The sequence below is a fragment of the Melospiza georgiana genome, chromosome Z (assembly GCF_028018845.1).
Source record: "Melospiza georgiana isolate bMelGeo1 chromosome Z, bMelGeo1.pri, whole genome shotgun sequence".
In the NCBI taxonomy this organism is placed as follows: Eukaryota; Metazoa; Chordata; class Aves; order Passeriformes; family Passerellidae; genus Melospiza; species Melospiza georgiana.
This window is the reverse complement of record NC_080465.1, coordinates 73341719-73357894: the sequence shown is the minus strand read 5'-3', so window position 1 is coordinate 73357894 and position 16176 is coordinate 73341719. Positions and strand designations below refer to the sequence as shown.

General features: G+C 45.7%; 2 protein-coding genes across 7 annotated transcripts in view; both read left to right on the top strand.

Moving 5' to 3' along the window:
* Positions 1-3601, top strand: part of LOC131096259 (phospholipid-transporting ATPase FetA-like) — a 98356-nt gene extending 94755 nt beyond the window's left edge. Inside the window, exons 29-31 of the mRNA XM_058044577.1 lie at positions 1521-1626; positions 3282-3515; positions 3572-3601. Coding sequence (XP_057900560.1) covers positions 1521-1626; positions 3282-3515; positions 3572-3601 — 370 coding nt within the window. The remainder of the gene's footprint in view (positions 1-1520; positions 1627-3281; positions 3516-3571) is intronic.
* The window catches only part of RUSC2 (RUN and SH3 domain containing 2), a 58267-nt gene that overhangs the window by 21039 nt on the left and 21052 nt on the right, over positions 1-16176 (top strand). For 3 of the 6 annotated variants that reach the window (XM_058043502.1, XM_058043499.1, XM_058043501.1), the window contains one exon: positions 1521-1626. The gene's annotated coding sequence lies outside the window, so the exon portion shown is untranslated. Of the gene's footprint in view, positions 1-1085; positions 1252-1299; positions 1627-16176 lie in introns of those variants that run through there. The other 3 variants (XM_058043500.1, XM_058043505.1, XM_058043503.1) reach the window with 3 other exon arrangements.

The following is a 16176-nucleotide window of genomic DNA, read 5'->3' as shown; positions in this document are numbered from 1 at the left end:
TAGCTTTTTATGTCATAACTTTTTTTATTTGACCTCTCCAGAGGTAAAAGTTCTATATTGTAAAGTTCTATATTGTCTGGGTTGTTGTATTTGTGTTACTTCTTTGCTGCTTTGGGTACATCATGGCATAAAGTAAAAAGTACTTAGCCATGTGGCAGTTCTTATTTTCATAGAATTTTGTGTCCATGTAACAATTTTACAGCTTCTCTGCCTTGCTCTGATCTGCTCACTTCCCACAGAGCCTCAGTTTAGAAGGTTGGGGCTCACAGGTTTTTTTTTGCTTTTTCCAGTGTGGGTGCTCCAATTTCTGGGCTGTGCTTGGCTCTACACAGGGCTGAAGGCACGGGGCTGGATGAGAAAGGGCAGTAATGTGAGTGGTCCCTGCAGGATGGATGCTGCTCCAGCGCTAGAAACATCTGCCCTGGGACAGCACAGGCCGGAGCACAGCTGAGTTTCTGGGGTGTGTGGTTATGCCCCAGCGGGTAGAAAAGCAAAAGCAGCCACATTTGTCCCTTGCACAGCTACTGTTCCCTGTCAGGAGCTGCACTACTCTGCCTATTAAGCAAGTTCCATCATCCCTTCTCACCAGCTGCCTCTGGAAAGGCAGATATGGAAAAACCCTTCCAGATAGCAAGAAAGACTGAGCTTTGCAGGTTGTGACCCCCTGGTTCGGCTAGGAAGATCTGCTGTGAGTTGCGAGAGGCTGGGATCTAGCCCAGGTCATGGGCTTTAATCACAAACTGCAGCTAAAAGTTGGTGGGACCTTGATTTGAGGCCCGCTGTGGGAGCAGGGACTGCAGACATCCTGCCCCTGCCAGGTGGGTTCAGCACTGTGGGAAGTGGTGGTGGTTGTGTCTTGCTCTGGAGGTGTCTGCATTTCAGGGATGCTGTATAGATGCTGTTGATGAAGCTGTCTAGGGCAAGGCACTACAGAAATGTAAAGAAGCTTCAGGAAGCTTCTTGCAGTCTTCCCATCCTCCTCCTCCTCCTCCTCTGCATTGCTTTGCAGACTGCCATTTTATCTCCAAGGGTTCTAGCTGCCATTATCAACACTACTGTTGATACTGTTGAACACTCCAGTCCATTTTGCTTTCCTTTGCAAAGACAGGGTGAAGAGATCAGGCAGCCTGCAAGCACACAGCATCCAAAATCCAGTCTCATCGCAAAATAGGATGCTGCAGCTCTATTTTACAGCACAGGCTTCGATCTTTTTATTTCTCCTAATGCTGCCTACCTGATTTCCCTGTTCCTGTAAGAATCAATCCTCCATCATCCCCTCCTTTTCTGCTCCCTCCCATGCCCTGCCTTGTCTGAGTTCCACAGGGACTGACTGCGAGCTGAAGTGGCGGTGCTGTGGGCATGCTTGCTCCTTCACATGCAGCAACGTCACAGCAGCAGCAGCAGCAGCAGGAGCATCGGAGATGTGATTGCGCAGACCCTCTGCATTGCCAGGGATGCAGCTGTGAGGGGAAAAAAAAAAATCAGAAACGAAAAAAGAATTGACTCTGTGTTTTCCACAGCATCCTGGTGAGAGAGCGCAGAGCCTTCTGGAATTTGAGCGCTCAGGAGTGCCGGAGCAGAGTGTGTTCGCTGACGGGAGACGGGGGACGGAGGATCTGTGGAAAGGTGAGATGGATGAATTATCGGGGCGGGTGTCAGCTGTGCTGTTGGTTTTCAGGCCGCTCGGTGGCCAGTTTGTTTTTGTGGAGGATGCCAGCTAGCCGACGGAGCTTAAGGATTTTAGGGTTGCTTTGTCTCTTCAGAGGCTGCATTGCTTTGGAGCTGGCTGTGGCTGTCATGGATGGGAGCGGGCGAGGAGGCTGTGGCTGCCGCGCAGAATGTGTGTTTGTCCATTGTAGCTGTGAAACAGCAGCTGTCACGCCCGGGGCTGGCTGTGCAGAGGCGAGTCGTGCTTCGCCCTGGCAGTGCCTCCACAAGCTCTCCATTGTGCCTGCCATGGCAGCCCAGCCCGCACGGATTGGGGTTGTTGTGGTCCCGGCGCTGCCATGCTCCCCAAGCATCCCTGGCGGTGATGCTGCTGTGCAGCTCAAAAGCTGTTTTGACAGACAGCGCTTCCATGAAAAGACAGAGACAAAGGGCTCAGACAGAGGAAAGGTTGCTGTGACTGTGGCTTTTGCCTTCTTTTTACGGCTTTTTTTTTTTTTTCCCTTCTTTTTTCCCTCCCCTAAATACTGGTAAATCGTTTGTTCAAAAGGCATCAGGGTAAATATCGTGGCATGTAAAACGCTGTCCTTCTGCTGAGTGATACACGGGCTCTGTGCAGGCTGGAGTCCTTTGTGTTGCCAGGGTGTGTCTGTGCTGGCTGTGTAAATGGATGCACTCTCCCTGCCTCTTTTTACAGATCAGATGAGAAAGGTTATCTGGGAATGGAGGAATTACTGCTTTTAATTACTGAAATGAGGGGTCCGGGCTGGGTACCAGTTACTGGAGCTTAATTACATGGTCTTGTTATAGCCAAATCCCTCTTTTCCCTCCCTGCCTTCCTTCTTCTTCCTCCCTCCCCCACCCTCTGCACAAATCCTTCCATTAAATTGCCTCTGCAAATAGGAGAAGGGCTCAAACAAAGAGAAGGATATATGTGGGATAGGGATATAGATGCTGGAGGGGCAATGTGATAGTGAGAACAATAAAGCAAAAGTATAAAAGAATGAGATTTTGGTATATGTGTTAAAGTGACGCGTCTGTAGGGGAATGTGCAAATGGGAATGTCATAACAAAAGGAGATAATCGAATAGCAGATCCAGTCTTTTGGAGTTATGGAAAATGCTGAGTGTGTGGGGTCGCAGTTGCAGGATTTTGGGTGAATCTGAAGTAAATGGCAGTCAGAGAATATCATATCAGACAGTGTGTGGATTGATGGGCGTCATAAAGGTGTACTAAAGTACAAGGGAAGTAGAGATCTGTATTTTTATCTTCACACACCTGCAGCCTTTTATACCAGTGTTGCTAAAGAGTGAACTTGGCAGGTCTTACCTATTTACGAAATTTTTTTCCCATTTGCCAGTGACCCGGGAATAATTCAGACAGAGCTTTTTAGGCCTGTAAAGAACCACAGGATGACAGGAAAAATGTAGATAAAATGGTAGATGTTTAGCAGAGCTGCAGAGGAACCATGGAAAGAGAAGGCAGATGGGAGGCATTGCAGGGCTGGGGGAGCAGGAGGTTTGGGTCAGAGACCAGTGGGAGAGCGCACAGAGGGGAAATTCAGGGTTGTCATTGTCAGGGAATGCAAATGTGTTGTTTCTGTTGTCATTCTCCAGCCTCTCACTGTGTTCCCCGCGACGCTCAGTGCTGTGTGCAGCCCTGCAGGGTTTGTGGGGGTGGGGGTGATCCTCAGCACAGCCTTTTCTGCAGTCGTTCTCCGGAGGAACCATTTTGATGCTGCAGGTTCTCATTTGGTTGCTTCCCCTCCGTCCATATGGAGTGACAAGGCTCCACAGCCTTTATCCCCAGTGATGAAGGCAAACCCAGAGTTTCAGTACAGGGTGAGCCAGGTGAGGAGGAGAGGGCTTCCAGCAAAATCTCAAAGTGGCGTGTTGCCTTCTTGCAGATCGATGACAATATCCTGGAAGAAACATAAGGCTTCCTGAACTGCAGCTCCTTCTCACCCCTGTCTTGCTCTTGGACGTTGGAAAACCTCTCTGTGTCTCCCAGAATCCAGCCCTTTCAGGCTGATGGGAGCAGGGAGCGGGATGTGTCTGCAGGTGTGCACCAGACTGGGTTTGCTGCTGCAGAGCAGGTTCCTGTGGGAGATGGGTGGTGGGTAACAACAGCGTGACTGTGCAGCACATCACGGGCTGGAGGGCAGGATGTGCAGCAGAATGTACAGACACACATACCTGCATCAGCATGTCTAAGAAAACTCAAATATGTATATGTATATATGTGTGTACAGTGCCTGCCTTAAGGAATAAAGAAAAGGTGATGCAGCCTCCTCTGTGTGGGGTGGGAATGTCCCCAGGGCATACAGGCTGTTCCTCGCTAGTAGGTACCACTCTTACAGGAGCATCTGTTAAGCAGTGAGAGTGCACAGATAATCTCTGAGACGCTTGAAAGATGGGCAAGAGGTTCTGGTGAGTGGGACTGGCTGAAATCATCCACAGGACTGTGTCTTCCTCACTGCATCGATGCAGGTGATGGAGATAAAGTGCAGCTGGATCTCTAGATACGAGGGACCTGGACCTGCATTGCAGAAAGTGCAGGTGGCCCAAGAGAATATGCTGTGAACTCAGCAATGGTCTGCCCACAGCTCCATTACTGCTTGTCCGGTGTCTGAGGCTGTGTGAGCAAACAAAGAACAAATTTTTAGTCCCAGACATCTTCATTTTCTTCCAGTCCGATGTTCCTGGTGAGTAGAGATGTCACTCTGGTGTGGTTCCTGATACCCAGACAATACTCTGACTTTTGTAGCCCCATCTTGCGCTTTGCCCTGTTTTTAATTTATTTCCCTGTCTTATTTTTCTTTTCTAGTGTTTTCTGAAAGACTTATGTAATAGTAAGGGCAGGTTGATATATCTAACATGGGTCACTTTCCCTGCCTATGCAGAGCAGCTGAAGACTTCTGCCTTTAATATTTGTCAGCCACACGGTTTCACCTTTTTCCTCTCTTTTCTAATGGGTATTTTTATCAATAGTGCAGTTGCCAGCTGTGAGCAACCAGTGATTCTTTCATTGTTCATGTCCTTCTTTCAATATCATGTCCTTCTGACTTGAGTGCTTTCATCTTTTTGAATTTGTTTCCAGTCAAAAGCTAATTTCCTTTTCTGCCCCTTCTTCCCCCTGTATTATCCAACCTGTCATTGCTGCAGCTTCAATATTTGTTTTGCCAAAACACCACTGAAGGTGCTGTTTTTCTTACCACTAATATCCTTCTCAGTGTGGTTACTCATTCAGGTTGATCAGGAGCCTTTCTCTTCTAATCTCCTCATCTGTCTTGGTGAGTCTAGATTTTTTTTTTTAAACTTAATTTCAAAATATTTTCTGCAGTACTTCTCCAAGCTTTTTGTTCTTGTTGGCATTATAACTGTTTGCTCTGACGCGCCAGAGACCTGCTCTTTAAAAATTAAAAACGTTTCATTACAGCTCTGTTTGCTTTTTACCATTCTGTTTAATATAAACTGGGTCAGTTTGAGATGTTCAATGCAAAGCAACTTCTGTATGATGGGTGCTGGGTGAAAACTCATCTCAGTAGGCAAGATTCTGATAGTTGAACCCCAAAAAAGTAAATCCATTGTAAGAGATGTGGAGATCTCTGCTGGTACTTGAGAGGTGGTGGATTGGAGGTAGAGGTACCTTCCTGTCAGCTGTGGAATCAAGGCCCATACTGGACAAGATTTTACTGTGGAAACCATTGGAATCTGACTGGCAGTGGAAAACCTCATTTGTCTTCTACCTCTGCTGCTTCCTGGGCAGTGTTGTGATGGGGATAAAGTGCTTTTTCTTGGCCAGTCCATGAGCCCAAAAGAGCCAGAGGCCCACCAACACATTCCAGCTATGTGAGAGGCTGCCGGATAAGGCTTGAAGAAGCTGAGAGAACTTGGCTGGCCGGGGGTGAGATCAGTAGCAATGATCAATGACAGCTGTATTGGTAACAAGCCTTAGCAGCGATTTGCCATTGTTGTTATTATCTGCCAAGCAGGTTCCCTGCATGCGCTCACACTCATCTCAAAATTGTTTACTCTCCAATAAGAAAGAAATGGGCTGTCAAAATACCTCTGGTCTCTGATTCTGCTTCAGTTTTCTCTCTTGATGAAAATTTTAATATTTATTTTCTGAAAAAAGTGGGTCAAAGCCAGGACATATATGTTAAGATGAGCACAAAAGCAGTCTGGCTCACAAGCTCTTTGTCTCCTCACCACAGTTGTGTTGCAGCCTCAGGATCATATAGACAATATTTTTATTACCTCTCAGACGCATGCAAGTACTTCTTACTGGACAAGGCTGTTGTTTGCTAAATTTACAGGTAGTGGGATAAAAAACCCAACCAAAACCCGCTGTGTTTGTTAACTGCTGTAAATCAGATGGAGAGGGAAGGCAGAGCTGTCGTGTTGGTGAATGGCCATAATGAGGCTGATGGCAACTTCTTGCTCAGGCTCAAGTTCTGAGTTTGGACTCCTGGAAAAGAGACCATGTGTTGGTTTTTGGGCAGTGCTGAGGCTGTGGGGCTGGCAGTACCTTTGAGTGATAAATAATCAACATTTGAGTCATGTTGGCAATGCTTTGTACTGACCCTGGGCAAGTGATGGGAAACTGGCCTTGCCACCAAGCTGCCACTCTGTGCTCCAACACAAAATGCTCTCTACAAGCAGAGAACAAGTGTCACTGGCCCTGTTATGCTTTTGGGGACAGTGTCAGAGGTATCTCACAGTGTATGGATGCTAGCAGTTGTTTTTGGGAAGAGGGGAGTTTCTGCTCTGGGAGTTGTAGGGAAAAAATATTCAATTAAAACTTGTATGGAAAACCGTAGCAAATATCAGGTTTTCAGCTGATACTTTCCTCAGACCCTCTGTTACCTCAGACTAGAGTCCTTGCTCCCTACCCAATTTATACTAATCTCATCAGTTTGACTCCAGAGCCTCATCTTATTCTTTATAAACTCACAGTAGCTGCCATTGCCTCTGGAAGAACATGCCCTAAATGCTTTCAGTGTGCTCGTTCTTCTCTGTTAGGTCTGCCTGCCTGGTGCAGGACCAGCCACATGGATGCTTTTCCTCCTTTTGCCTGTAGGCCAAATTCACCCAGGTTTGTTCAGCAAAATTACTTCTTTTGGTCCCTCTCTGGGGTTCCCATGGCAAAGAGCAGGGATGTTCAGGCTTCACTCCCATGTGTAAGCCCCTGTGTAAGCTCAGATGGCATAGCTGTACTCCCAGATGCCCTTCTTAGCAGGGAGAATGACCTGTCTTGATTATTTTCGCTAGCACAATTTTCTGCTCTTAGCAGGCAGGTTTATTACAGTGTTTGCTTACACGGTGTTTTTCCCTGTAATCCCACCCTCAAACCTTTTCCAGTAACTCAGGTGGCAAAATGATAAGCCCACACAAGGAGAAGATGCAGTGGGAGGAGTGAATATTTCATATCTCTGGTCCCAAGATGCTGTTGACCCACACAGTGTATCTTCCTTGGCTTGGCCTAATTCATTATGATGGTTGATACCTGGAGTGACACATCTGCCTGGGGTTAGGCTTACTCTGGCCTACCTCTCCTTCACCACTTGGTCTCCTGTGAATTGCTGTTGTGGCTTCCAAGGGGTTTCTTGCCCAAGTATGTCTTAGCCTGAGCAGTGATTGTAGCTCCCTTCAGAAAACCAGCAAGAGAATTTCAGCAGGCATCTGCACTTAGCCATTTCCTACTGGCAACATGCTACTCTCACTTGTCCACAGTCAATGGCATCTAACTTACTCTACTGCTGAGATTTGGCATTTAACTTATTCTACTGCCCTCCAACTGCAGGTTGCAGTGCTTGGAATGCTGTTGAGGAGAGCATTGTCCTTACGCAGACATCTCCTCCACTTTCAGCCCCTTGTCATGTCCCTCATTTTCATTTCCATAGCCCCTTGCTATTTATAATTACTGTATAAAGCACTCTGAGGGTGGTGACTGCTTATTAGAGTAAGCCTGACAGCCTGTTTGCTCCCACATGCTGCTCAGAGGGGCTGGTTTTGGTTTTGGTCAGAGGAGAGGTGAGGAGCGTGGAGCACAGGGTGATCTCCAGCATCCTGACCCTGGTGAGGAGGGCTGCCCAGTCTGTAGCACAACAGGAGAGGAGGAGGGGGGAAACTGCAAGGAAACAGGTGTGTCCTGGCACTGACAGGCAGTGGCATGGGCGTGGTTGATGCACAAAGGTGGCAGTGCTCCAGCCACAGCCATTCAATTTATGCTTGGCTGTATCTGGTTGAGACATCAGGTGTAATTTTGGATGCACTGGGGTTTCTGTGATCTCTGGTTTTCTTGGTGACTTTGCAAAAGTTTCAAAGACTCCACAGAATATTTCCATCTCCATTACCCTGACCTCTTCCAGGCTTTGTGCTGGTGACATTATTTGGTACTCCAAGGTAGAGAAACACCCCAAACTGAAATGGTGCATTTGTAATTGTTCCAGGGGCACTGAGGAGTGATTCCGCTCAGAATCAGAGTACATTCAACAGCCAGGATTTTGGTCCAGTGCCTTGTTTCTGCTTTCCCCTTGGCATGAGTTGAGGTTGAAAAGAAAAACCACAACAACCTCTCCACCTGCCCATCAAAATGAAAGGGGAACGTTCTTTCAAGGGTGCAGGCCACTAGACCTCACTGCTTTAGTGGGAAAAATTAACTTTGGAGAAATATCCTCAGCACAGACCCTAGTAAGACTTTGAGGACCCTTCTACCTCTTGAAGGACCCCAAAGAGAAATTGCTTGTTGACATACTGAGAATTTATGCAGCCTGAGAGCGCAAGCTCCAAAACCCACACTCCAGAGACGAGGGAAAACCAACTGCTTTCCTCAGAGAACAGATATGTTTAAAAACATCCCCCAATTTCTCCTAGGCTAGTTTTGTTGAAATCTTGAATTTTTTTAGCTTGCTGGTAAGTTACATAAGTGTGTCTAAGAGAAGATGGTCACAAAAGTGCGCTTTGTCAGATTCCAAATTATTAAACTGATTAAATGCATTCCAGCTCATTAAACTGATGTTATTAAACTGCAAAAACTTACTGGTTGTCACCCTGGACATAAGGGACATTAACTGGCAGGCAAATACATGTGGATGTTAATGTACGTAAGAAATTAAATGGAAGATTATTTTACTGCTTCTAATCCCACTGCCAATTGGAAAACTGTGTAAAATTAGTCACCCCAGCTCAGAAGCATGAATGCATAGCTGGAGGGAATTGAGAAACTGCCTAGGAAACTGAAAAAGTCCCTGGAAAATGTTCTTAAGAGGAAAGATTGAAAAAATTGAAGTTACTTATGGTAAATGGGAAACTGTGGGGTTTGTGATATGAAATACTGAACAATCCAGAGAAAGAAAATAGTGATTTTAGAGGTGCCCTGATTGTAATGTGAAAGCACTCCAGGAAATTAAGGAGGATTATTTGAAACTGATAATATGAATACTTTTCACATACTGTGATTAATTAGTCCGTGAATCTTGCTTTCAAACTTCAAAGCCCAGCAGTATTCCCAAATGGCTTGGCATTCTTGTGAATAAGACTACCCAGTGTATTTATAGAATGTGTTCAGAAGTTGCAGAGCTTTAAAACCTTGTGGTTTTGTTAAGGACCATCTCAGTGCAAGGCCTTAACACAGGCAAACGTTTGTCTCAGCTACATGTCTTGTCTGAGACTAATGGTCCAGAAAGTACGCAACAGCTTCAAGAAGGAAGATGTTCAAATGTGAACGTGTCCTATCTGCAAAGATCTGGGAGCCTGCAGTCTTAAAGTGTCTCTTCAGTTGTCTCAAACACCCCTGAAGTGATTAAAGGCAGACTACTCACAGAATCATTGGATAGTTTGGGTTGGGAAGGACCCTGGAGTTCCCTTCTCATTCCACACCCCTCCATGGGCAGGGACGCTCCCAGCAGACCAGGTTGCTCAAAGCCCCATCCAACCTGGCCATCCTTTCAGTAGACTTGGTGGGTCTCCTGGAACTCTGCTCTCAGAGTCAAGGATCATCCTTGTTTGCCCTCTTTTTTTTTTTTTCCCCTAGTCAATAGGTCTGTGTGGCCCAACATGATCAGCAGAAGACCTTGGTTAATCCAGGGTTATCAGATTTAGTTTACCCTTAATGCTCTGTTGAGCCCAGTCATTCCAAGCCTAATTAGCACATGAGCTGTCTTGTGGAGTGATATCCTAAAATAAACTGTCCTGAATAGAGCTTTACAAACTGAGCTCAGTTTGGGTTGCCAGCCCCTACAAGGGATATGTTTCCCTCTCAGAAGGAAAATATGTGTAATCATTAGGAGTGTCTGGTCTGCTTCATAAGTATTTTATTAAGATTCTGGCTTGCCTTTTGTTAGTTCTGCTGCATGGAAAATATTCTGTTATATAAACTGATGTTGTGGTTTCATCCAGAATATCTTGAGTTCTGCCTTGCTGCCAGCCATGTGAACATACAAACACACTTTGTCCACTTTTGTGTGGACTCCTGTCCACACTTCAGGAGGACACTTGGAGAGAGGTTCATAATCGGACCAAGGATCTGGGAATACTCTTGTGCTTGGGCAGAATGAAATCTTGGCACTGAAGTTGGCAAATTGAGTAGAAAATATGATCCTCTCCCTGCCCTAGCCCAAGGACAAGTAATGAAGTTAAATATCCCTATGTTCAAAAGAACTGACAGATAACCACTAGCGTGGCATGTAATTTGGAGTGGAAGGCACTGGTTCAGGAAGTTACAAGCTCTAAAAATTTGCAAGAATTCCAAAAAACAAAAGGGACACTGAGAGATGATTGTATAGTCTTGTAAATTTCGATGGGCACGTTATGAAACCTGCTGTGCAATGTAAACTACTCCCAAATGAAGGAGGCTGCGTGTGACTGGGTAGTCTCAAAATGGCCCAAGGATTTGTTCCTACATCAGACACTTCTTGTCTCAACATTCCAGGAATAATTTTGCCTTTTTTATCTTTACCCACATTGAACTCTGCTGAAATGAGATTCAGACATGACTGCAGAGGACCTGTTTGTTCAGCTACCTGGCCAAAAATAGGGTCAAGAAATGCATGATCTTAGCAGTAATCAGGCAATTTCCATTTTCAAATATGAGTGCTAAACAGTCTTGTCCTCCAGCTGCCTTAAAGGGATTGTAAAATCCAGCCTGGGTCTAAAAGCATTTGGGTATCAGTGTTATTATCGTATATATCCATGTATTGATAAATTATCTATATAATGTGTTTGTATTGTATCATTATATATATTCATGATAATATAATATAATATAATATAATATAATATAATATAATATAATATAATATAATATAATATAATATAATATAATATAATATAATATAATATAATATAATATAATATAATATAATATAATATAATATAATATAATATAATATACCAACACGTATATCATATGTGATCTTAAAGTCCTTCAGAAGGCAGGATAAATTCTATGTATTAATTCCTCAGATGCTGCTTTTATTGGGCTACTGAGCTTTTTTGCTTTGTACTATGCTGTCATCCCCAAATCAAGGAGTTGCCAGCCTCCAGACCATTGTGTCTTCCTGCAGAAGTGACACAGGAAAATGTCTTCCTGTGTATCCAGGCATTTCTTCTGGTCTTGGTAGAACAGCCTAGGGCTAGGAAGGGTTAAAGACTCCTGCAGCCTTAGCAGGAGTCAGCTGTTGGTCACAGCTGCTGATTGAAAAACCATTTGGATGTGCAGTGTGGAAGGGGCACATCGAGTGAAAGCAGGCTGCTGCTGGGATGTGCTCTGTTTGTGCCTGATTTTGGCGCTCCTGATTTGTGTGCATGCACTGTGCATTAAATTCCGTGTAGGATTGCATCATTTAATGCAGCTTTGCCGATGCAGGCATTCAGGCTGCCTGGCAGACCCAATGTCCATCACTCCTGGGTGATGCCATACCTGCACTGCTTCTCCTGTTCACTGGGGTGTGGCAGCAAACCATTGCAGCACTGCTGTGTTCCTGTCTGAAAATAATCCTGCTGGCACTTTTTGACATTTCTAGCTGCTTTATTTACCATGACTTGTGGGGTGATTTTTTGTTATTCCAAGAGCTTGGCCTGGCCGTGGTTTTACTTGACTCCCCTGTAGCACTTTTGCTGTCAGTTCTGTTTCTTCTGTTGAGCTGCATGAGGTTGTACAGCTGTAACCTGCCATCCCAGAAATGTTTGTTTTTCACTTGAGAATGATTCCTACATATGTGGCGCTCTGGGCTGAAGAGACAGTAAACATAATTTTACAGCTTCTTTTTACAGAGTTATTTTAAGGCTGAGTTCTTTATTTGTCAGGCTTTTTCAAGTGGTCACTAATGCTTTTGTCTTGCAGGGAGAGTTTTGCAGCTGTGATTCCTACAGTACATAGTCTGGACAGAAGTGCAATGCCAGTTTTAATCTGCACAGAAAGGAAGGTAGGGAAGATACACAGCCACAGAGTGGCTGGAGTCTGTGTGGATGTGCTGATCTGTACTGCAGCAAGACCTTGTTCACAGTGAAGACAGACTTTGTGTCCATTTTAGGACTTAGCTTGTCTTTTTTCCCCAAGTCATGAAGATGGTGGAAGATACTTGAGGTAAAGCTGGCCTTGTGTGCTTTTTTTGTGCAGATGAAGACTGCTCCTGAAATTATCCTCCCATAAGCTTTGGATAAGTAGGTCATCTGCTTTGCCATGGTCTGGCCAACACTATGTTGCCTGAAGCCAGATTCCAGTAAGGGTTAGGGAAGAAAATTCAATGCAAGTGATATGTCACTTCTCTTGGAGAGGTCTTTCCAAAGACCTCAAAGAGAGGTCTTTCCTCTCTTTGTCCCAGTGAGGAGACCCAAGTGTGTGAAGAACGAAGTTTAAATCATTCAGACAGCATTCTGTTGTCTTCTACAGAAATTCCATTTCTCAAGACAGACAGAAAACAACACAGTACTTGAAATTTCCCACAGTGAATAGTCTTAGCATTCCCCAGCTGCCAAGTTGTCTTGAGTGACAACAATTCTGTTTTTCCTCTTCACTATTTTTCCACTTTCAAGCCTTTTTTCCCTGCAGTGGTGTGATTCTTGGGGTGCTCTATGCTGGGCCAGGAGTTGGATTTGATAATCCTGACGGGTCCCTTTTAACTCAGCATATTCTATGATTCTGTGATTCTAATTATAGGGATGCTACATATCCCCAGCAAGCCCGGAAATCTCCAGTGCTGTTGAGACTTTTGTGTCCTGTCTGTTTCTTGATGTCATCTCAGGAGCCTTCACCCTGCTGTGGAGACCTGAATAAGAGCAGCTGCCCATTCACCATTGCATGTAGCCCTGTGACAGACTTAGGGAACAGTTTTGCCACCCTGTGCAGGCACAGGTCAGGGAGCTGGCCATGATTCCCAGAGCCGAGCTGAGTTTGATGCCTGACTCCCTCAGCCAAACACTCCATTCCCTGCCTCCTGTGGCTGCTGTGGTGGAGAGTTTAGAGCTCACAGCTCATAGAAGGTGGTGGGAAAACCTTCAGTCCAGCTTTCTGCTGGCTTTGACTCAGGTTCACCCACAGCTGATGGCTGTGGTTTTGTCACCACTCAGCTGCAGCTGCTGGTTTGTGGGGTCCTCAGTTGAGCAGGTCAGTAGGAGGAGCACAGTGATGGGGCAACCAGCTGGCAGCCCTGCTTTGCACAAATCATGGAAGCACACCATGGCTTCTATGGTTGGAAGGGATCTTAAAGGTTACCCGGTTCTGTCCCCCTTGCCATGGACAGGGAAGCCACCCTTTAGGTCAGGATCACTAAGGCCTGACCAAAGCTGTGCACATAGGGAAGGGTAGTCCTGGCAACTTTGAATACTGAGTGTGCCCAGAAATTTTGTACACTTAAAAGATTTTCTTTCTTTCTCAGTGGGTTCTTGGGTGCTCTGGTGACCCTGCAAAACCCAGGCTCCAGCACCCAGTCAGATCTGTGCTTCAAAATGGAATTGTGTGATTTCTGCTGTTGTAAGATCTTCAGGAAGCTTTCGGAATGCTCAGGCAAAAAAGATGCAATGCAAGCATAGTCCGTCCTGCTGCTACTGCTGCTGCTACTAGAGAGTGTGATAAGAAAGGATTTACTGTGTCTGCAGTTTAATTCATTAGCAATTTCTGTGTGATATGAACAGCTAAAAACATCAGTCCTTTTCTTCTCTGCGGATTTGCATAAAGTAATTAGGAGCATATGTGCTGGGGGCTGGGGCTGGGAGGAGGAGGAGCAGGTTCCATCCCAGAGCACCTCAGTGGATGCTCTGAGTCATGCCCTGTAAATGGCTCTTGCCGAATGCCACATGCCAGATGATGAGTCACAGAGCAAGGGAGCACAGAAAAGGGAGAAACTGGTTGGGTCACTGTCCTGGCTCCTATATTAGCTGCTATAGATCTGCTACTTGAGCTGTTTCTGATGTCTTGTGTAACTCTAAATGCATGGAGCAGCTGGGGTTTCTTGTCCTCTGGCTGGAAGGCAATACCTACCTCACGCTGCTTGTGTCACCATCAGCAACACACACACAACACCCATTGCTTAGTTTTGTGTGTGCTGGTAACCCCTGGCCCCTGCAGCTCCTTTCTGCAGCAGCACAAGGGCTGTGACTGACCATCACGTGCTGTGGTTTCCATTCGGAACACATCATAATCCCATATAGTTCTGGGATGTAATGATACATTAATCATGGGCTTAGTCAGGCTGTCCTGGAAACCGCTGGAAAAAGCCCTGGCCAAGGCAGGGCTTTGTGGAAAGAAAAGGGAAGTGGTCTTTTCAGGAATCACTGCGCAGCATCACAAGAGAGATCAGCCTGAGCAGAGGCAGAAGTTTAGGAATTATTTAGTCTTTCTATTTTTCTGCAGCTCCCTTTAAACATAAAGTGCTGGAATATTCATGCTGGGAGCATGCAGACCACCCTGACTATGCTCCCTGTCCCCTAAGGCAGGGAAGGAGAGCTGGAGGTTTAGGATGAGTTAAACAATAAACATTTCCTTTTACACCTCTTTTTTTTTTTTTTCATGAAACTCGCTGGATGATTTAATAAAGCACTTAATGAAGGTGTGAATTTGATAGAGATGTATTAGCTGGCAAGTAAAAAACAGGTGTCCAAACAAATACCACTAAATAGACTCATCCTGCAACAACTTACAGGCTTCCTCACCTCCTCCTTCTGCTTACACATACCCATGGTTCAGGCCCATCCCCAGGCCACTCACCCTGAACCACTTATCCTCTTCTCTGATGCTGCTCCCTGAATGCCCTCCAGTTTTCTGGAATCTTCCTAATGAATTGTTGTTTAAAACCATCCAATACTTTCTGGCAGCTTTTGTAGTGGCAGAGCTGGGGCAGGGATGAACTGCAGCATTGGTGCAGGATGCAGTGAGCCCTGAGATCCCCCACACTGTTTGAAGGGTCGTTTTCAGTTTGGATCAATCTCCCAGCCCTTTTGCCTGGAGGTAGACATGCAGGGACTAAACTGAAAATATCTCTCCCATGGAGGAAAGAGGAGATGTCTGTATTGTGCCTTTGTCTGCAAGATCACACAAACCGTTGCTTTTTGCAGCATTGCTACTGGTGCTTGTTTTGTAGGGCTGTGAGGTTTCTTCAGGCATGTTAATGCAAATGCATTGTAGGAGTCAGGGCTTCACATGGAACAACCCTCAAAGAACAGGCAGCTCTAATACAAAAGAATTTTTTCTGCTTCTTCTGTGAAACTGAATGCCTAGCTTTTAACCCTGTTTTTGCATATTTCACCCTTGAATGACATGATGAATTTTGGTCTGCCTGAGGAAGGTGATGATGACAGTGAAACCAAAGCCATACCGAAGGAGTCAGCAATAACCCTCACAGTTAAAGGTTTCCTTTGGACACTCAATTTCATGGGTGAAGTGACTGAGGTTTGTAGAAACAATAATCTGTTCAGAAAAGCCATCCTCCAAAAAGCCAGCATTGCCTCCAGCTGACAGTTCTGATGATGCTGTCCTTGCTTCCTCATTCTCTGTGCTCTATGTGCAGTCTTTTTACATTAAAATCACATTTATCTCTCATATCTCTGCCTGCCTCCTCCAATACATTACATTTTAGGAGGAAGCCTGTGTTACCTTGAGCTGAACCCTGTTGCCCCATGTATGTGCAGGGTACAGCACAGAGCAGGGTATTAAGGGTTCAGCTCTAGAACTCCCAGAATTGTGGCTGGAGCCCTAACAAGTATCAGAGTATGCCTGGAGGTGTGCAGCCACCACACATAACTCGTCAGCCTTTGGAGGCAATTGCAGCCAGGTCTGGTGGCTTCTGCATCTTCCCAGCAGTGTTGCAGAGGCAGGAGTTGGTACTCAAGGCTGAGAAGCCGTGAAGCTGCACCAGCCACCTTTGAATTAGCACAGTGTCCTCAGTCTTAGGGGTGTGACAGGAGAGGGATTTGAGGGCCTCTCTGTGGTGGTCAGCAAGGACTGAAAAGGCATGGCATGCAGAGCCCAAAGGAATCTGCATGCTCCTGTTACCTGCAGCATGCAGCCTCC